This window comes from Hyaena hyaena, unplaced genomic scaffold, assembly GCF_003009895.1.
Source record: "Hyaena hyaena isolate Hyena2069 unplaced genomic scaffold, ASM300989v1 scaffold_193, whole genome shotgun sequence".
In the NCBI taxonomy this organism is placed as follows: Eukaryota; Metazoa; Chordata; class Mammalia; order Carnivora; family Hyaenidae; genus Hyaena; species Hyaena hyaena.
Window position 1 is genome coordinate 1,542,283 of NW_024080823.1, and position 22,525 is coordinate 1,564,807.

General features: G+C 52.6%; 1 protein-coding gene across 1 annotated transcript in view; it reads right to left on the bottom strand.

The window, feature by feature from the left end:
• CUNH1orf198 (chromosome unknown C1orf198 homolog) overlaps positions 1-22,268 on the bottom strand; it is a 30,541-nt gene extending 8,273 nt beyond the window's left edge. The window contains exons 1-2 of the mRNA XM_039241268.1: positions 21,916-22,268; positions 7,921-7,971 (exon numbers count right to left, since the gene is read on the bottom strand). Coding sequence (XP_039097199.1) covers positions 7,921-7,971; positions 21,916-22,257 — 393 coding nt within the window. The 5' untranslated portion in view covers positions 22,258-22,268. The remainder of the gene's footprint in view (positions 1-7,920; positions 7,972-21,915) is intronic.
• Between the last annotated feature and the right edge of the window lie 257 nt (positions 22,269-22,525).

The window sequence follows — 22,525 nt, forward strand, 5'->3', positions numbered from 1 at the left end:
TTGCATACACATATTTTATGAAGTTGCGATTCTGCTTTGCATGTGACATGGGGTGGTGGTGCTTCACCTGCTCACGAGCACCAGCCGTGATGTTATATGTGGTCTCTATGACCATTATTTGTACTGGGTCCAAGCTATTTCACGGAGGAGCTGCCTCATCGTCTCCTTAACCATCTTCCTACTCACGGACAATCTGCTACTTCTAATCTGTGTTACAACTATCTTCATCCACACAGCTCACGCCCGGGTGGACCTAATTTTTTTCAGATCGACTTCCGGAAGTGAACTATCAAAATACAAAAGCTCTAAACTTTCCCTCTTTTACGGTTCTAGATGCACACTAGCCAATCTGTTTTCCGGAGTTGCCTCAATTTCTCACGCCACCAGCGATGATATATATCTGAGTATATTTTCAGTTCCTGTTTCCATGTGGAAATGGCAGGATTTAAAACTGTGCTAACTTAACGTACAAAGCATGGTTCTTTATTATTGGAATGCGTATTCCTTCACCTGACAAAGAGCACTCACCCAGACCCTCACCAATGGGCACTTGCATGTGTGTTAGTGAAAGGACGAAAACACTGCTTTCCATGTGCAAACCACACATGCTGAACCCAGAGAGTGGCCTGAGGTCTTGGTCTGAGGCTTCTCCGAAAACCTGGACTCTGGTGGCGGGAGTTCTCTACTCAAGGCTTGTAAATGAGATGTGATGGAGCCATGAGAAACTAAATTCGAATCACAAGCACAGGCTGCCCTGAAGCTGGCCATTGTAACAGAACGCCAAGGAAAAGACATCAGAGCGCTGGCTCAGACATTCACAGATGCTTGAGTGCATCTAATGCATCGGGCACTTTTTCGCTGATGTTGAACTGGTTTTTTATTTTTTAAGTTTATTTATCTTGAGACAGAGAAAGTATGAGTGGAGAAGGGGTAGAGAGAGAGGGAGAATCCCAAGCAGGCTCTGCATGGTCAGCTCACTGAGCCTGAGTCAGGGCTCGAACTCACAAAACAGTGAGATCATGACTTGACTGACATCAAGTGTCGGACTGAGCCACCCAGGAGCCCCTTGGGCTGGGCTTTTTGTTGTTGTTGTTTTTTAAAATTTTCGTTCTACAAATGGGCAAATGGAGATTTGGAGCAATTCAGGACACCGGCCAATCTGGATCCAGTCATGGATAGAAAAACCAGGGGCCACCAGGGACGATGTCCACATAAGATGTCCACATAAACACCGGAGAGCCTTGTGCATGGCAGGACTTCTATAAGCATGTGAATGATCTAATTTGCCTTTTTAAAGTGCTGTTTTTGAATGAACCATTGTCAGTATTCTGCATATCTCCAAATTCCACAACAGAATACATAGACTGTGGGCACAGAGATGACAGTTTCTTTAAATAAGCAAGTTGCTAAAGATACCTCGGAAGTGGAGACCAAGGCTTAGAGCAGAGTTGACTTTGATCTGGAAATTGCAATGTAAGGAAGGCACTTAAAACTGAACACTTCATCAAGCCCCAGGCTTTTTTAGGATCAGCAGTTTCTCCAGTGGGATCTCTGCTCAGAAGCCTCTGGAAGGCTAGGCTGAGCAACTGTCTACGTGGAAGGCGGCCACGGACGGAGCCAGGGATGCTGTGGAGAGGAGGCAGTCACAGTGATTCCCAGACTGCTTTGGGCCATAGTTGGAAAGGCGCCCAAGCCGCACCGGCTGGACGGGACATCTGGCTGAGGCTGTGCCCATGGAGCCTTGGCCGGTCGAAGGCCATGCGGCACTCCTCAAGGGATAGTGTCACCTGGTCAGAAGAGAGGGCTATGCTAGCATTAGTGGCTACTTGCTTCTTAGCTTGCTAGAATGTCATGAAGAGGTAACAAGAGAATGTCCCTCAGGGTCTGCAGCTGAGTGAACTGCCTGGTGCAGAGCACGTGCTCAGGAAACACAAGCTCCTTGCTCTTCTCCCGAGTTCTGCACGGGGCATCGGCCACAGTCCCAGTGGGTCCCCTCTGGCCTCTGGCTCCTCTCACACCTTCCTCTGGCCACCAGGGGGTAATGGCGCGTGATACCTGTTGTCTGCAGCAGGGAAGCGTAGCAGAGCTATGGTGAACACTCCTCCGGAGGCCCCATTTTGGGTGCCCAGTGTCAGGCCATGGAGTCCAGGCTGCAAAGCTCCTCCCAAATAGTGTGGCCAAGCCACTGTCCTGTCCTATGGACTTCCCCAGAGTCTGAAGTTCAGAAACTGCTGGGGACTATCCCCCTCACCTTCCACCGTGCCTCTGAAGGTCACGCCATAGCAGAGGCTCTGAGAGACAAGTGTGAGGGGTGCCCTTCTGACACTGGAATACATCAGTGAGCAGGACGGGGACAGACCCGTCTCATGGAACTGACATGTCCCACAGGGGCCACTTCTGGACCCTGTGATGACCACCAGAAGGTGGAAAGTGCAAAGAAAATGAAGTTCCGTGCGCCATTTTCTTACTTCTGGAAAAAAGGCTGTTTTTCCTGGTGTAGAGAAAGTGGTCTAGGGAAAGGAGATGGTGTCAGCCGCGTCCCCCAATGCTGGGCAACACCGAGCCAGGGCCCAGCAGATGGACACAGCTTGTGAAGAGCAGCCGACAGGTCAAGGACTCCAGCTCCCCTGCCCGGGTACAGACAGGAAGTCGGGGGTGGGGGGACCCACCTCTGCAGTGTCACTCAATCTTTGAGATGGGAGATGGGGGAGTAAAGAAGAACCCCTCCCCCTCACAGTAATGGTGACGGCCCACCCCCGACATCCCCGGCGCTACCTAAAGCCCCAGGGAGGATGTGCAGAAGGATCTGGTCCAGCCAAGCCAGGACTGGGCGTCAGTCACCCCATGTGGGGAACTGGGTCTCAGCTGGCCACGTCCGTTCTAAAAACAGAAAGACCACAACTGAGCCCAGTATCTATTTTTACACTCCACTCACTGGAGAGGAATGTGTAATATTTCAGGAAAGGGGGAGTGCGTGCAGCCAAAACTAACTGTTTGTCTTGGCAACGTCCGACACATCTAAATTGTTGAGACAGAGGCTACGAAGCGTTGTCAGGAAATATCATAGTTTACTGGAGCAAATCGGAATAAATCCACAGGCCATTTAGCATCTATGTTCCCCACTTTCCCTCCAAGGAAGGAAGAGCAAAGATACAAAAAACTTTTAGAATCACAAAACCAGTAGAAGTGACAGCCTGACAGGGAAGGCACAGCATGACTTGGCCACTGGACACTGGGACCATCAGAGCCTCCAGGCCAGAGAAGGAGGGGCAGGGCCTGCTGGACTCCCCGCCTCCAATCCCAAGGCACTGGGCTCGGACCAGGGACTAGATAACATACTCTTATGCTCATCCCAGGGAGCAAGGAGCCCTACAGACACGTGGATTAATCCTGCTCTGGCCCACATGCCCGCATGTCAGGCAGAGTGAGCCTGGGGAAAACCCAACTGAGGCCCAAGAGCTGGGAGGTGCACCAGGGCCCCAGGTGCCCAGGTTACAAGGTTCAGGGATCGATGACAGCCTCCGCCCTCCAGGGGCTCATCCTCTCACGGGGACAACAACAGCAATGCCGTGTTTTCATCTAAGAGGGAGCAAGGGTGCTAGAGCACAGGGGATGGATACGGCCCTGGGCTCGGATGTCTTGTCTACACCCCACACTTTATGCCTTGATTTTCTTGGCTGTAAAATGTGGCCATGGTGAGGCTCACACGAGAGAATGCACTGAAGGTACTCAGCAAAGGGTGGGGCAGGGCGTGGGAGCCGCTCACCACCACCATGCTGGGGAGAATCGGAAGAATGTGGGTTTGCAGCGGGCCTGGAGGACAGACTGGACCCTCAGAGATGTTTGGGGTGGGGGTTGAGCAAAGGCACTGAGGCAGGAGAGAGCACGGCCCCTGGGGCAGAAGAGCACAGTGTCTGGGGGACGGGGCTGAGAGACATAGGATATACCAGCAGGAAAGACCCCTGGGGCCAGAGGCACAGGGCTACGGCCACCTGGCTGAGGGAACAGACACAACCCTCCACACATGGAGACCCAGGAAAGGTCAGGGCATCACAGGGATCAGCTCTGGGGCTCAGGAAGGAGAGCTGGGGACAGAACAGGGCATGGAAGAGGGAGCCGTGACTGCTGGGCAGAGACGAGGGGGTCTTGGTGAGGAAGGTCCAGGGACCTCAAGCAGCACGGGAGCCACCCTGTGCCCCCGTCCCAGCCTAACTCCCAGTCACAGCCTTCTCTGAGACCCTGCTGAAATCCGGACCCCTGCAAGAGCAGGGACACTGACCTCCCAGGGGTGAAAGAGTCCAGCGTGTGTGCAAATCCCGGACTCCGGGCACAGCATACAGGACGTATGACATCATTCGCTGATATTTCAAAAATTCAGCACGAATTCAGACTCATAAGCACTTACTCTTCTTCCCAAGGAAGGGGCTGGAAGGCCTCCCTCCTCTGGGAATGGTTTCTATTGGCCCTCAGAGACCTTTTGATACAAAAAGAAATCAAGGAACCGATCCCCACCAGCCATCACCATCCCCAAATAGGCAATGCACGCTGGGAGGAGGACCAAGATGGACAGAAAGCAGCCAGACAGCTGGGGCAGGGGGAGGGCCGCGTGCTTTGAAGGGGGGCTCAAAAGCCCAGCGAGCCAGCGACAGGGCCCGACCTGCCTCTGGAGACATCTCCTCTAAGTTCCCCAGCCCAGACCCACTGGGGAATGCCAAGAATCCTCTCTGCTCCCTGCCTCCCCTTCTCTGGAGCATTCCTAGTGCTGAGTTTCTTCCTCTAGAAAGACCAGTAGCATGAGAAAGGAATCTGCTGTGGGGGCCCACAGGCACCCTCCCCGCCGGCTCACCCGCCAGGCTGACAGATGGGTGGGAAGGATAACCACCACTCACCCCCAGCTGGGGGGGGGCAGCTCTCCCTCTGAGCCTCCCCTCCATCATGGAGGAGGGCAGAGACACAGGGGCGCCTGGGCAGGTCAGCCTCAGAGGGACAGGCCCCAGGCAGGGAGGGCTGGGCTGGAACACAAAGCAGGGGACAGCGGCTGCATATACCGTTCTGCACTTGGTCAGCCCTCAAGGGCACCCCTGATCAGAGCTGTGTGTCGCCGGGGAAAGGGACCCCAGGCGCCAAGCACAGGGCCCGCCCACACTCCATAGATGGAACCACCACGGGCTGGCCTCAAGGGAGGGGCCCACACAGAGTTACAACAATTGGCCGATCACCCCCAAACCCCTGGCATTCTCAGTTCTGCTAACTGTCACAACCCTGGGTCGGGCTCACCCTGGCCCGGTTGTTGTGACGATCGGGGGGCTAAGAGGTCAGAGCCAAGAAAGAGACGGTGAGCGCTCCAAGCCAGGCAAGGCCAACAGAACGGCCGCGGGAGCCCTGCCCAGCCTGCTGAGCCCCAGAGTCATAAGCAAAGAAACATCTGCTTTGGTCCATGAAGCTGCAGGGTATCTGTTAATTACGCAGGAGCATCCGCTCTGGGGCCCTGAATCCCACATCTGGGGATCGGGGCCGCCTCAAGCCACCTCCTGTCTGCAGCTCTTCAAAAAGGCTCTGGCCAGTCCTCAAGGGAGAGTGTGACAAAGCCCAAAAAGCAAGGAGGCAGGGCGCTCCAAGGTAAGGCTGGGGAGGCGAGTGGTGGGACTTTCTAGAACTCACTGCCGACGTGTGAAAACAGAGTAGACAAGCTTCTCTGCTCTCCGGAACGTTCTCTATTTTGTCTCCACAAGGTTCTAACACTAAACTACGTTAAGTCCAACTTCAAGAGAGCAAACCAAACGGTGAGGATGCCGAGGGAGCCCGCGCCCATTGGTTAAGTAAGCTGGTTCTCTGTGAAGTGGACCACATCGATGGACTTCTGGAGCCTTCTCAACTGACAAGGTGCCTGAGGGGCCTGGCTGGCGGCCGTGGACCGTTAGCACCAGCACAAGTGAGATCCGCATGGGACAGTTAGTTGTCCTCATCGTTCTGGAGACGGCTACGCCCCATCCCGGCACCCGCTCCAGCCACTGCCCAGCCCTGTGTCACAATGTCATCTGCAGCAAGTTAATAATAGATGGAACATCCTATCTCCAAAATAGCAGGCTCAGTAATATTTTACAAGGTAAATTCTTAATCGAGCTGATATTCTCACGGGGCATGAGATGGACTCGGGGCTTGGGACGTTATCACTCTTCTGACCTCCGTGCCTGTATCACTGTGATATCCTCAAACACAGGAGCCAGTCCAGGCAAGTCTGTGCTGCGTTCTGGGCCACCGTCTCCCAGGCCGTTTGATCCCACCCTGCTGAGCGTCTATTTGCCTCTGACCACTGGGTATCACCGGCAGGGCTAGTGCTTCTCAGTTACTCACCGCGGAGCCCCAAAAGAAGACTATGGCTCCTGGCTGAATGCCAGCGTGACGATGTAGTCTCTACCCACCCACGGCTTCCCTGACAGTGTCCCGAGACAGGGGATTCCTCGCTGGCTTTAGGAGCCACTGAATTTCCTGGCTGCTCCTGGATGGACGGTTTGAAACCAGGGTCCAGACCCCTAGGGAGACCCCGGCTTCCAGGCACACCGCTTCGCTCACACTGCTCTCTGCACAGACCTACATTACTAATCTGCAGGGGAAAGAAAAAACAGGCACATGCGGGATGCACACTCTATGTTTGCGTCTATATGTAGGGTGTTTAGGACCCCACGTAATGGTGCACTAAAGGCAGCGGGAATCCGCGCCCACAGGATGAACGTGTGCGCCTGCATTTCCAAAACCTCCTCCCAGCTCTCACGTGAGGACCAGGGCGCGCCTCCCCATCTCGGGACCAGGTCACCGGGCCCAATCAGCAGCTCTGTGTGTGTGCAACAGCGCCCCCTGCCCTCGTCCACCAGAACCTTCTGAAACGTTCCATTTTCAGACACAGGCCCCCTTCCCCGACGGGAGGGCTTCTGGGTGTCCTGCAGACCCCCTCACTGCCCTGCTCTGACCCACCCTCTCCGCAGGCCCCAGCCAGAAAGCCTGTGCAAGTAGAGGCACTTCAAAGCCCTGCTCCGACCTCAAGTCTGAGCCCCGTTCCGGGCACACCGCAGTCTTTGGGAAGAACCCTCCGACACACTAAATGTTCTAGACTCTCAGTCATTTTCCTTGGGTTATGGACACCTTTCTGTTGGTTACTTTGTCTCTTACTCATGCACTTCCACTGGAGCCACTAGGCAGGACAGAGGAAATAAACTAGAAACAGGAAGCCTGATCCTATGAACTAACTCTGGCAATAATCATGGTCATCAAAGTAAACAAGGGACTACAGGTCAGCGATCCAGGCTGCGCTGTACCGCTAACACCTGTCCTTGCGTATCCACTGCCCGGTCAATATCACAGGACACCAAGAGTGTATTTCCCTTCCCACCCCCTCCAGCCCCCCCCTCCAGCCCCCCCACCCAGGACTCTCACGCCTCCGAGCAGACTCTTCCAGGCAATGTTAATAGATCTGCAGTCTTGTTTCTGCCACTGTCTCTCTCCTGCCCCTAACCTGAGCTCATTTTAATAAAGACTGCCCCCTCCAGAAGCTTCTCTCCAAGTTCTGCCTTACAAAGCACCCCCACTAAGGGGCCAAGTGTTGGGGGGCAGAGCCAGGAGCAGAAAAAGCCCCAAATGGGGCTGACTCTGCTTTCCTGGGGCCGCTAGGGCCCTAGTCAAGGGGCAATCCCCTTAATTCCATCATGACGCCCCCCCCCCCCCCCAACCATGGGTTTCCTAGCTCTTCCCCAGCAGCCTCCGCTCCTCTCCTTTTCCACCAGCGGGGGCGGGGCGGGGGGAAATCACCTGCAGCCAGATGGCGGGACCTCCGCCTTCTGAGTCCACCGAGAGCTAAAGAAAAAATACATGAGCAGGCAATTCTTTTTCAAAAGGACAAACAAATCCAAATTTACTCCAACTTACCCTCGTCTCCCAGGAGAAAGGGGCAGAGTGCTCATCTTGCCAAGTTATGTCCTGAAATAGAAATTCGAGAGTAAGTCAGAAACCCCAACCCAAACATACCCCGTGCAAACATCCACCCAAGGCCACGGGGTAAGCAAAACTTAGGACTCGTCCCAACTCCGCGCTCGGAACAAGCCTGACGTCTGGATGCTCTGTGCAGACGGTGCTGACCTTCCCAGTCTGGCTTTGCCCTCAGCTTTGCGGAGGGGCCCAGGCACGCCCCTCCCCCACCAAAGGACACTCAGTGAACGACTGGGAAGCCCCGGGGAAGGTGGGGAACCAATGATGGGGATATGAGCAGAAAGGGAAAGGAGCTTTACACACTCCGGCCTCTGCTCTAGCAGGGACTAGACTAGATGGGAAGATGACGCAGCCTTCTGAGCCTCAGTTTCCTCTTCTGTAAGAGGAGAATCACACTTCCCTTGCAGGGCTGTTGTAACAATCCAATGTAGCAATGCAGGAATAGAAGGATGTCAGGCAATAGGCCTCCAGCCAAAGCCAGTGCAGCTGAGCGCCCCCACCGCCCCCCTGTGCCCAGCAGAGATCTCAAAAGGGCTGATGGGCAGCATTAATGAAGAACATGCCAACTTAATGAGAGCTCTGAAGTCACCCCTGCACTCCCCAAGAGAACACAATAGAAAGCGCCCTTCAGAACGGTAACTGAGAATCTGACCTAGAATCCAACATGTGTCGCTCACTGGCCTGAACAAATGAGAGGAACATCGCCTTTTCCTGGCTACCCTCTGTGGGCAGGGGGGCAGCCGGCAGAGAGCACAGCTGAGCCAAAGGACCCAAAGTCTCTAAAATTCTATGAGCCCAGGAGGCTCTACGTATCTCTTCGAATAATAAAACAAGAAGGATTTTTTTCTACACGGGGAAAGCGAAGGAGGCTCATAGCACTTAGGTATCATTTATTCTGGGTTTGCATCTGTGGGGGCAAAGGAAAGGGAAATCAATTGGCCAATGTGGTCCTTACACCAGAGGTGGGAGAGCCCAGGGGCCACCTCAGCGGACAGAGGAGGTGTGTGGAGATTAACTGGGCAGGCAGAGCAGGGAAGGGAGCAGACCCAGTGGCGCTCTGGAGCTGGACTCCCCTCATCACATGACAGGACCTATCCTTAAATGTTAGCTGTACAGCTGAGATCGGCAAAAATTAAAATAAAGCTTTTGGCTTTGCAAGGACGAAGAGTGCAGACTCCCAGGAACACAGACTGAGACGAGAGCGTGGTAAGCCCATATTAGCTGAAATTCCAAGGGGGCTGGAGACCAAGAGAGGGTCACACTGATTTCTCCCCAACTCGGTGTCAGGTCAATAGTCTGTCGTTTGCTCCAGCAAGAAACGCAGTCAAGGGGCAAATTCCTTGGATTTCTGCAATTCTGAGCTCATAAAAATAATAAAACGCTTAACAAAAATAAACACCCCGCGCAAGAATGTTATTGAAGCTCTGACATCAGCAGTGGCTGCACGCTCTGGCGCTGGGAACAGCCTCTCCGGGCAGCTGGATGCAAAATGGCATCAGAACCGCAAAGTGGCGGTGCGTGTGCACACAGTGTTCTTTCTTCCAGTCCCACGATGACCGGCAGGCAACCAAAACGTGGCCAGACCCATGCTTGGGGATGCTCATGGATGCGCTCTGTAGAGGCTGCTTGAAAGGGTCCCCTGCCGGCCCTCCCCGGGCCCGAGATCCAAAACGATCGAAACACCAAACCACTTCCGCGACTTAGACAGCAGGATGTTGCGGAGTGGGCTCTGTTTTAGCCAAGAGTTACCTTCACAGTCAAATTCCTCTCCACGAGGGAGGGCTGTACAGAGACATTGCTGCCTCTCTCTGAAAACTATTTCTTCTCTGGAGCACGGCACAGGACGAAGCCTAGAAGTCACCAGATCCCAAAGGAGCAGGACACAGAGCCACCAAGAGTCACCAGACACACAGCCCCCGGAAATTATCAGAGGCCAGCGCAACATGTGGGAGGCTCTGCTTATCCCCACGTGATCCCAAGGACTTGACGATGCACAGGCACCAACTAGTCTTTCCTCTAACTTCCCAGAGGCCCTGACTCCCTCTTGCTGGGAAATACTCACCCAACGTAATGTTCACTTTCCGATGGAGAAAGTACTTTAAAAAAAAAAAAAGAATGTCTATTCTCTGCCCGTAGTACCAGAAAGCATATTTGCACAAATCTCCAGCATTTACTTTACTATTTGAAGACTGGATGCCAGTGTTTTAAAGATCTCTGTGGGTTCCCTTCTGGAGGCCACAGCCAGCAGTGGGCTGGAGAGGGCTCGTGCTGATTCCCACAAGTGGACTTTGAAAGGTTTAGGAGTTTTTTGAACCTGGTGTTGAACATAGCCATTACTATTATTAAAAGAATTAAGGCGCCTGGATGGTTCAGTCGGTTAAGCATCCGACTTCAGCTCAGGTCATGATCCCACAGTTCATGAGTTCGAGTCCCACATCGGGCTCTGTGCTGACAGCTCGGAGCTTGGAACCTGCTTCAGATTCTGTGTCTCCTGATTTCTCTGTCCCTTACCCGCTCATACTCTGTCTCTCTCTGTCAAAAATAAATAAATATTTTTAAAAAGAATTAACAAGTGTTGGCAGGGATGTGGAGACACTGGAAGCTCACGCACTGCTGGTGGGGATGTAAAATAGAGCAGTGGCTGTGGGAAACGGTGCGGCACTTCCTCAAAAAGAGGAGACACAGAATTACCATTTGGTCCTGAAATTCCATGCCTAGATCTACAGCCAAAGGAACGGGAAGCAGCCACCCGAACAGATGCTTGGATGCTGGTGCGCTCGGCAGCATTTCTCATGCGAGCCAGAATGTGAAAATAATGCAAGTCAGCCTTCAAAAGGAAGGAGATTCTGCAACAGGCTACAACCTGGATGAACCTCGAAGACACTCCGCTAAATGAATGTGCCATCACCAAAGCACAGATGTTATATGCCACTTTTTTGAGGTACCCAGATGAGGCAAATTCATGGAGACAGAAAGGAGAAGAGAGCTCACAGGAGGCAGATGGAATGGGAAATTACTGTTTAATGGATTCAAAGTTTCTTTTTTTTTAATGTTTATTTATTTATTTTGAGAGAGAGAGAGGCACAGAGAAACAGAGAGGGAGAGAGGAAATCCCAAGCAGGCACCACCCTTTTAGCGCAGAGCCTGATGTAGAGCTCAATTCCACGAACTGTGAGATCATGACCTGAGCAGAAATCAAGAGTCAATCTTAACCGACTGAGCCACCCAGGCACCCCTGGATTCAGAGTTGCTGACAGGTGACAGAAAAGTTCTAGAAATGGATACGGCTAATGGCTGCACAGCAGTGGGAATATACTAATCATATACTTAAAAATGGTTAGAATGGTAACGTTTTGTGTTACATATATTTTCCCACAATAAAGAAATCTGAAAAGGCTACATACTGGATGAGTCCAACTGTATGCATTCTGGAAAGGGCAAAATTACAGAGACAGTAAAAAGATCAGCGTTGTTGGAGTTCAAAGGAGGGCAGAGGCCAGAGGATTTTATAGCAATGAAAACATTCCTACCAGGGGTGCCTGGGTGGCTCAGTTGACCATCCGACTTCAACTCAGGCCATGATCACACAGTTCATAGGTTCCAGGCCCGTGTCAGGCTCTGTGCTGACAGCTCAGAGCCTGGAGCTGCTTCAGATTCTGTGTCTCCCTCTCTCTCTGCCCCTTCCCCACTCATGCACGCTCAGTCTCTTTCTCCTCTCTCAAAAATGAACATTTTTAAAAAAGTAAGAAAACACTCCATACCATATACTTTAGTGATGGATACTTTCCTCAAAACCTACAGAAGGTACAACATCAAGAATAAACCCCAATGTCAACCATAGACTTTGGGCAACAACGGTGTGTCAAGTAGGTTCATCTACTGTACAAACGCCCTGCTCTGTTGGGGAGGCTGTGCACGTGTGGAGGTAGGAGTTTTCCACTCGCTTTTGCTAAGAACCTAAAACTGCTCTAAAAAATAAAACCTGTCTTTCAAAAAAACACGTCCCCCCTGAAAAAACCCTACAAAGGTAATAAACACTCAAAACTCATCACTTCCTAATTACCATAGTGCCTCTTGCTACCACCTATGGTCTTGGGGTTATTTTACATCTAATGCATCTGTAAGACATAAAACGCGTCTGAAGAAGACTCAGCGGGTGTGGCTGGCGTTACTCCTCCTCCCTGCCCAGTTAGGATTCAGTGAGTCACCCACAGGGCGGCGGGTGAGGGGTGGGGGTCCGCAATGCGGCAGGTGGGGGCTGGGGGGAAGGGTCCGCAATCAGAGGGCCCTGCGGGTATATCTGCCTCTAGACACAGCTAGTGCTACACACCAGGGGTGCTCCCTTTCACACCGACACGCCCCAGGCTGCAAACCAATACTGAACGTACTGAAATTCACCACACTCTACATCATGTGTCAATTCTGCGATTCAATTAAAAAAATTTTTGTTGTTGTTAATGTTTATTTTTGAGACAGAGGGAGAGACAGAGCATGTCAGGGGAGAGGCAGAGAGAGAGGGAGACACAGAATCTGAAGCAGGCTCCAGGCTCTGAGCTGTCAGCACAGAGCCCGAGGTGGGGCTTGAACCCATGAACCGCAAGACCACGGCCCGAGCCAAAGTCGGACGCTTAATCGACTGAATCACCCAGGTGCCCCTTGCTATTATATTTTAAAGTGACTCTGAATGTTGAATTTGAAATTATTTGGTTTACAGGCAACGCATCTATAACTGGTTATGATTTCTTTGTACAAGTCGTGACTATTCCAAAATTATTCCAGAATGAGAAACTCAGGGCTTAAAAAACTGACTTCAAATATGGTGAAATTTTACAAATATCAACCTTTCCTCTTAACGAACTGGATTAGACCCTACTGTGCATTTATTCTTTTATAACTTTCTTTCCACTTTCAGGGCCAGTGAGTTTTATCATTGTGTCTCAAGCATGTGGGACCGATGGCACCTGAGGACAGCACTGTCTGCGCTGGGTGCCCCTTAGGTCCTCTACAGGTCCACCCTAAGAAGGAAGCCAACCCAGAGGCATGCGCTCTGAGGAGGCCTCTGACCTCACACTGCACAGAGCCAGGCCGCTAGCAGCCAGCAGACAGGAAGCCGCGCCCTCCCTGGAACATCGAACCGTTTCTGAGGCTCTACAGCACTTGGTAAGTCTAAGTTCCACCCTGGGCCCCTCTGAAGGCTGGGGGCCTATCTGCCCCCTTGGCCTGAACAAACGGCACCCCCTCTGTGGCATGCACACCTGTCCCAGGGATTCAATGGGAATGGCTCCTTCCCACGTGCCTGGGGCTCACGCAGGCACTGTTCCCAGACACTGGACTCAAGACTCTCTCAAGAGGGCCGTCCCCTCGCCATTCCCGGGCCTGACTGTAAATTGGCATCACCTAGGGTGCTGTTACAAGAGGCAGGATCTGTAGGTCCCACCCGACCTAGTTTTCCAACACTAACAACCTCCTAGGTAATTCTCACATCACCCGTTCCACCGGGTGGCTTACCTAGTTCGGCCACCAGGCTGCCCGTGCCTGCGGCCCTCTAGGACGCAGGGCCCGCCTCTGTCTGCCCAGTCCATGCCACATGCAGCGGAGCCCTCCGTCAATACTGCCAGGTAGCTCTCATCATCCTCAGACAGGGCCTCCTCCTAAACCCACCCAGGGTTCAAGCTGCTCTCAGGAGAAGCCTGGCGTCTCTGGGCCAGCTCTCTCGCACGCTGCTTCGCAGCAAGGCGAGATCAGGGCCCCGCGCATTAGTATAATCAACCGAGGCAAACTGACGGTCTCCTAATATGCTGCAAGTCTCCAGCATAACGCAACTCACACTTAAAAGCATGTATCTCCTTATTCTTCCCGGCATTCAAAGATTACAAACAAAACCAGTGCAGCTGCATTTCTAACAACACTGTTGCATACGCAACGCAATGGTAAAGACTAAACACTCATCTGCTAGAGTCAGATGTCCTCAGAATGTCGGAACATGGTGCATGGTCTGGTAAATTTCAGTGCCTCCAAGCGTTAGAATCCCGACTACTGAGCATCCCGGAAATAGATTTGATCCTTGAGCAATTGCGAAGTGGTGTCAGGATCCTGGGACACTGTAAGGTGTGCACTGGGACCATAAATTGTCGCTGTGTTCCTGAAGCCTATAAATTAGAGGAGATTCTGGTGGACAGATGGTGACATCTTGACTTAAAGCTAAGAAGTCTGAGCTGTGAAATACCACAGGTAAGAGAAATCAGGCTCAGACAGTGGGGCCTGGAGAACAGGGACAGAAACTCCCCTCTGTTGCTGACTATCCCAGCCCCTTGGTGATGGCCCCCTGGGTTTCAGTGCACGTCCAGCATGGAGCACATTCTCCCTGGTGAGCTGTTGAGTGTCGGTCTGTACCTCAAAGCAGCAGCAGCATGGTTAAAGCAGGTGGGACAATCTCACTCCTTCGTATTCAAGCAGACAAGCTGGAAACTTACATCTGCACGCAAACGGGCACACTGAAGTTTACAAAAACTTCACTCACAATTTCCAAGACTTGGAAGCAACCAAGATGGCCCTCGGCAGGTGAATTGATAAATACACTACAGTACCCCCAGACAATGGATTATGATTCAGGGCTAAAAAGAAATGAGCTATCAGGCCATGAAAAGACCTACAATGCTACATGAAAAGACCTGCATATTACTAAATGACAGAAGCCAATCTGAAAATGCCACATGCTCTATGGCTCCAAATATATGACATTCTGGAAAAGGCAAAACTGTGGAGACAGTGCAAAGGCCAGGGGCTGGGAATGGGAGGGTGAGCAGGCAGAGCACAGAGGATGTTCAGGGCGGTGAGCTATGCTGTATGATGCTATCGTGGTGGGTAGGTGTCATTGTACATTTGGCCTGACCCACTGCCAGCTCACAAGAGTGAGCCCTCTTGTGAACTACAGACTCTGGTGAATCAGTGCGGGCTCATCCAATGTAACAGGTGCACCGCACTGAGCGGGTTGTCCACGGGGGTGTGTGTGTGTGTGTCAGTGTCTGTGTGCTGTGCGTATGTGGGGGCAGGGAGAATACAAGAAATCTCTGTACTTTCTGCTCAGTTTTGCTCTCAACCTAAAACGGCTCTAAAAAAACAAAGTTTACTTTAAAAAAAAAAAAGGCAGGGGAGTGAGGAAGAAGAATGATTAAAATATGCCCCTTTTTAACCAACTCCTTCTTTTTAGGGACCATTATTTATATATTTATGGGATCGATGCTTTTCCCTCTGACTTGTAATATATTTAACTCTGCTGAGATAGGAGGGTTTCCATAAGCCCAAGGACAAAACTGCAGTCCCCACAACAGAAAAGCAGCTAGGACTGAACTGGCGGGCAGGTTCTAGCGGGAATACAAAGTCGGAAATGAAAGCTGGGCGCCATCGCGGTAACGGGAGCAGGAGGAGGTGGAAGAGCAGGGGGGAGTGGAAGAGAGTCCGAAGGCAACAGACAGAAAGGTCTAGGGGCTCAGTCGGTTAAGCGTCTGACCTCAGCTGAGTCATGATCTCACAGTTCCTGAGTTCGAGCCCTGCATGGGGATCACAGACCCTGCTTCAGATGCTCTGTCTCTCTCTCTCTCTCTGCCCCTCCCCCGCTTGTTCTCTCTCTCTCTCTCTCCAAAATAAATAAACATAAAAATATTTGGGGGGGGGGCGCCTGGGTAGCTCAATTGGTTAAGCATCCAACTAATAAGTTCAGGTCATGATCTCACAGTTCGTGGGTTTGAGCCCCGCGTCAGGCTCTGTGCTGACAGCTCAGAACGTGGAGCCTGTTTCAGATTCTGTGTCTCCCTCTCTCTCTGCCCCTCCCCCGCTCACACTTTATCTCTCTCTGTCCCTCAAAAATGAATAAATGTTTAAAAAAATTTTTTAATATGTATTTTTTAAAAGAAAGACAGGGCTGATCTTTATTTTCTTTGAAAAAATGGATTTTCTTCTCCAAGATTAAGGGAATCTCTTAAGAGTGTGAAAATGACTCCTGTCAATGAGAGAGGACTCCACATGCTTCCACGCTCTGCCCTTCCCCCTCCCTGCACACGCAGGACCCAGGGAGAGGACCTAGGTGGCTGCCTCGGCTCCCAGGGCCCACCTGCTCAAAACCCTTCCTCCCCTACATGGGGTTGCAGGCCAGGTGCTACTCTGGGCAAAGAACCTTCCCGAAGCGGGAGCCTGTGACAGAGGCCAGGCAGCCTCCCCTTCGCGGCCCAGGAAATAGATCTAGACTCAGGGCCACGTTCTCAACTCCTTGTCCAGAGCGAGGGCACAGAAGTCCAGGTCCCAGGATTTGAAAAGCCACATGAACCCTATCATCTTTTCTAAAAAATGCACGGCTCTTACCAGCCAAAAGGTGGGGAATCATAATTATACATTCCGCCCTCCTTAAAAAACAAATCCCAAATCCTCAGAAAGGAACTCTCAAATCCGCCCCCTCTTTTTTATTTGTTGCCAAAGGCTGAAACAAGGGAAGACCAAACTGCATGAGCAGAAGTGTAAGGCCCTCACAGGTCCTGTGTCAGGACACCACACATCCAACCTCAAACCTAACAAAGGTGTAACACTTGAGGAAAGTTCTGGAAGGATACTACCGACTGCTTCGCAAAGCTGCTTCCGCGTGATTTGGATTTCTTACCAGGAACATATAGGTACATGATTTTATATATTTTATAACAGTTTGATTAGTTTATTTTAAAAAAACAAAAGGGGGGGTGCCTGGCTGGCTCAGTCAGTAGAGTGTGTGACTCTTGATCTAAGGTCATTGAGTTTGGGCCCTAAGTCGGGGATAGAGGTTACTAAGAAAAATAAATCAACTTAAAAAAAAAAATCTAGGCTGGCCAGCCTGGACTCCCGAGGAGGAGGAGATAGCTCCGAGGATGCGGGGTGCAGACAGCAGCCTCGCCACGTTTGCTGAAGTGGGACAGTCCACACTGACCCCCCGCCTCAGAGGCCCCCGCGGATCACTTCTGGGAAGGGCCGGGAGCAGGAGCCGGAGGGGCAGTGGGGTCCGGGCAAGGCACGGACCCTGAGTGGCCCGCGGAAGGCAAGTGCTGGCTTCAGACCGTGCAGAGGGTGTCAGGGACTCATAGAGGCCGAACCTCGGCCCCAGAAAAGGAGGTGAAGGGGAGAGGGGCGAGGGGGCAGCCAGCCAGCCCCCAGATCCCTGCAGGAGGGGAAGGGATGCAGGCACCGGGGAGGGACCCTTCCTTCCCACAGCAGCTGGTCTGGCCAGGCTGTTGAAGAGGGGGCGGGGACATCTGGCTCCAGGGCCCTAAAACGCTGTGTCCTGCAACACGCAAAACCCAGATCAGGGTCGCGGGGGCTGGCGTATGGCCCATGGCAACACCCTTCCTGCCCACCTTCATCTACTTAGGCCAGGTGGGAGACATAAGTTACCTGCATATGGCCTGCGTGGGGCCAAGAAGGTGGCCCAGATCCTGCAAGATGGATGGCAAGGGGTTTGGGAGTGGTCGCAAAAATTCCACTTTAGTTTTGTTTTTTTCCCCCTATGTGATAACAGGAAGCAGCAGAAGCAGACGGAGTGATCCCTAAAACCTTCTAAAATGAAAACCTCTCCTCTAGCAGGGTAAGCCATTCTCCAAACTTCATCGCTGAAGAATGCCGGGAGAGTCAGACTGCTGGAGGCATCCGCTGGCAAATGTGCCCTAATATTCATACCAAACACGCGACCAGAAGGGCAGGTCCCAGGATCTACATCTGCTCGGAGCCAGGCTTGCCGCCCATTTCACGGAGGGACACCTAACCCTGAGTATGGGTGCCTTGCTGGGGGCACAGGCAGGAGTGAACCCACTTCTTTCGCTAGGAGAGAGGTATTCCGCCAGCAGGAGCTCCAGACTCTTGGACAGGAGGTGCCTGGGGACATGATGGGGGGGCAGGAGGGGCTGGCGGCCTTGTTTAAAAACCGTACAAAGATCCTATGTCCGAGGGCAGAATTTTTAGAGGAGCTGGTGAAGACTGTCGGCAGCCTAAGCAGCCCTAAACCAGAAGGCCGCTAGTGTCTAACCTAATAGGCTGAGAAACGTTTGCCGGGTTGAGTCCCAAGGAAGTAAAAACTGAAAACGGAAGGTCCCCTCCTGGCTTCAATGCACAAAGACAGCCAATCTCCCTCTGCACCAGGCTGGTCGTCCCAGCACGGGCTGGGGGGGTCTGATCCCCGATCTTCTTGCTGCACAGACAGTGAGGGTAAAAATGAACACAGATGCCATTATACTGCACCAGTCCAACACACAGCGGTCCCCCCTGACCATACTTAGGGCCACCGAGATCGATGGCCATCATTATACAATCAGGTTTGGGGGCGTCTGGGAGACTCAGTCGCTTAAACGTCTGACTTTGGCCCAGGCCATGATTTTGTGGTCCATGAGTTTGAGCCCCGCGTCGGGCTCTGGGCTGACAGCTCGAACCCTGGATCCTACTTCGGATTCTGTGTCTCCCTCTCTCTCTGCCCCTCCCCTGCTCGCGCTCTGTCTCTCTCTCTCTCTCTCAAAAATAAATGAACATTTAAAAAAAAATATGTACACACACACACACACACAAACACACAATCAGGTTTCTAATGACTAGATGCTGGTCACACTTTACTTAAAATGTGGGATACAAAAATGTTACTGGTGACGGGGGAGAGGGTATTCAGAGAAACAGGTGATGTCCTTGTCTTTCAGGGTGGCTGAAAGGGTGGGGTGGCACGATCTGAGGCCGATGTGACTGCCAACCCGGAGACCGGTCACATCGTGGCCAGGCTGTGGTCAGAGTAAACCAGAGTTTCAAATACGGGCTCCAAGGGACAGCCCCAGAGCCCCCCAGGACAGAGCTCCCTCTCACATGGGCAACTGTGTCTGGCCAACTCCAGGCTTAGCAGCAGCAGGAATGTATTTATTTCATGATTTTTGTTAAGTGGAAATGGAGAGACTGGCTAATAATACAGTTGATGCTTGAACAGCACGGGGGTTAGGGACACCTGTGCAGTTAAAAATCCACATGTAATCTTCTGACTCCCCAAAAAACTTTACTAATAGCTTCCTGTCTACCGGAAGCCTTACCGGTCACGTAAGCAGTGGATTAACACATATTTCGTGAGTTATGTGTGTTTACCGTATTCTCAAAGGAGAGTAAACAAGGGAAAAGAAAACGTTTTAAAGAAAATCATAAGGAAGAGAAATACATTTATAGGACTCTACTGTAGTTATCCAAAAAAATTTGCATAGAAATGGACCCCGAGCACTTCAAACCCATGTTGGTCAAGGGTCAAGGGCGTTCTCTCCGTCTTGGGAGCCCATAGGCCCTTCCTGGACATTATCTCTCTCCTATCATCCTATTAATGTCATTCCCATCACAGAGGCGAGAAAGCTGACAGTCAGAGAGGCTCTGTGATTTAGCCAGGGTCAAAAGGCGGGTAGCTGGGGGAGCCAAAACTCAAGACTGACTACAAAGCCCAGGCTCCTCTTATTTTAGCCTTAGGAAAGGGGCTCAGAACCCAGGAGGCGGGTGATCTTTCGTTGAAGAACTAAAGATGGGGCGTGCTCATTGTCTAGGGTCAGACAGTAGCTCTGGAGAGAGCTGACTCACTCAAAGCACCCAGCCATCAGAGGTCTGTCTGTAGATATGGGGCAGGAAGTGGAGGGGCGGGGGGGTGGGGGGAGGTAGTCAAGCAGGTAGGATGCTGGAGGGCCCTGGAGAGCATTCTCCATTCCATGATTGGCTGCGGAGGCCCCTGAGACACCAGAAGACAGATCAAGTGGGAAGGGACAGAGTGCCCTACTCACTCTGCTTTAGGGCCCTTCTGTACAAACCTGGGTCACCTATTTGGGCCACTCTGTCCAGCAGCCTACCCAAGGTCACTCCCCACCCCCGTCTCCATCCATCGCCCCTCATGCCTAGGAGCAAGCCCGCCTCCATGAACAGCTCTCCTCCTGGACCACCAACTAGTCTGGTGGTCCCGACTCTTGATAGGTCTCAGGAAATGCATTTTAAACCGCCGAGTGCCATTAACCCACCCAGCCACTGCAGGCAAAAAAACACCATGGGCAATGTCCCTTAGTACCCCTCCTCCAATTCTGTGTGCTCGGTCTCTCTGCCCATCTGTGCTAAAGCTGGTCAGAGCCACTCCAGGGCGCATTCCCAGCCAGTTTTGGAAAGCTGAGTTCCACTCCGAAAAGCAGGGGAAGGTCCGTTCCTGGAGAAGAGTGTAGGTACCATACGATATAGTTCCATTCACTTCTAAATCACACTGGGTTTACAAATTCAGAAACAGCTCAGTCTGGCACCCAGTGAAGGAAGTGGAACACAAAATTAACTTGGCCACATCTCTCCTTATCAGTGATACTGAGGCCTTATATGGCAAGGGCCTTTTAATGATGAGCAGGCTTGTGGATATTCTTAGCCGGACACCAAGCTAAGGAAAAATGACTGTCACTCTCCAACAACTGTTAAATACTTACAGGTCTACTTCCTCTCATATTCACTGACTCATGACTTTTCCAAAGAAGGAATACATGCTTTCCATCACCCAAACCTGAGCACACACACTGCAAACATCTTAATACAGATGCGGATTTTCACATGCAAAACGTTTCAGCTCTTAAATACGTTTTGAACCTATATTTTCATGCCTCCGGTTTAACACACCCTTGTTTTTCCTGGCCAAGTCTTCAGAGTTGAAAGTCCAATGGAGACTTTTCTTTGAATTCTGTCAGAATAAGGCAATACTGAGAGCACATTTCACACATCCCTCGCACGTAAATGGGTTTACAACCACAGACATTTTGTATTAATACATGGCTCAGCATAGCCAGGTCTGAGAATCAGATTTAAAACTCGCTGTTAACCAGGATCCCTTCCACAATCCACAATCCACAACACGCTCCGAAAAACTTGCCAAGCCCCGCTCCCCTCCTCCAGGCTCACAGCCTTAACAGAGTGCGCGTTTCATTTGTATACTTTGTTTTTTATACCTCTTGCTCCTTTTGACTCTGCCCTTCATGGTAAAAGTTTAGTGTGAAAGGCCAGCCAGCCACAGTGCAAATTCTAATGGCACCTAAGAGGTTTCAGTGAAACAAACAAAGAAGGAGCAAAGGAGAAAGACCAAGTTTACAAGCAGCACTCAACACTCAGGCCTCTGATTTAGAAGCAGTCATCCCCGAGTTCTTTCTTGTATGGTTAAAGTGTTTCTCTCCTCTAGAAGCCAGCGCAGTGTCCAGACCAAAGACGCAGACATGCCCTTATATGTAGCAAAGGCTTGTTGGGAGTCCATTTGAACTCATCCCTTAGTTTCTTGCTGGAAAACCGGGGCTCCGTGCTCACCCCAAACCAAAGTTGCACAGCTGTGCTCACCTGGAAAGCATTTTAGGGAAACATCTTCGGTTTTGCCTCCTAACCCAGGAAGGCACCTCACCCTTCCCGTTGTCTTGCTTGACAATTTCACTAGCCCCATACAGCTCATCACAAATATTAACATTAATCTATATAACTTTCTGAGTGCCTTCCCTGGCAGGCACCGCGCCTGGGGTGGGGGTTGGGGGACTGAGGCTCTAGGAAGTTAAGTGACCCTGGCCATACAGCTAAGTAACAGAGTGGATTAGAACTCAGGCTTGGCTGGCTGAAAATTCCTTGCTCTTTCCACACTGGTCCACCTCGCTAAAGAGCAGCCGCCTACGGCTTTCGGAGAAGTCTCTGGATCCGGTGCAGCCCAGCCGAGCAAGTCTAGATGGAGGGTCTTCAAAGACCTCCTCCTCACGGCGATTCTCCAACTCCCCCTGGGGAGCCCCCAGCCCCGCGCGGGCGGCCCTAGGACGCCCCTCGCGCCCGCTCCCATCCCCCGCGCCTTGGTGCCGGCCCCGAGCCCCGCAACCCGCAGGGACGACGCGCGGAGGGGAGAGGGTCTCCGGCCCCGCCCGCACCTACCTCGTCCCCAAAGCGCACCACCTTCTGGCCCGTGGGCCCGCGCAGGCCGGGGAAGCGCGCCAGCTCCTCGGAGTCCCCGGGGTCGCCGGGGTCGCGGGGCGCCGGGGCGCCCGGCCCCACCAGGCACCGGTCGATGATCTCGTCCTGCTGCGCGGGCGGCAGCCGCGCCCACTCGGGCCCGTACTTCTCGCGGATCTTCTCCTTGTCCTGCATGATCTTCCTGGCCATGGGGCTCAGCGACGAGAAGTAGGTGAAGCGCTTGCGCTCCCGGTCATCCAGAGGCCGGTTCCCACTCATGACCGCCGAGCGCGAGGCCGCGATCGCCGCCGCCATCGACGCCATGCCCGGCCTGCCCGCCGCTCCCCCAACCCGTGCCCCTCCCCACGCCCCTCCCCGCGCCGCGCCGCCCCCGCAGCCCGGAGCCCCGCCCCGCGAGCCCCGTCCCCCGCCCCCGAGCGCGGCGCCCTTCCGCCCCCGAGCCCCGCCCCCGTGCCGGCGCGACCCGGGAACCCCGCGCCCCGAGGCTCCAGGAATCACCCTCCGAGCCCGCACCCCCGAGGACCCGCCTCCCGAGCCCGATGACCCCCAGGAACCCCGCCCCCTACAACCT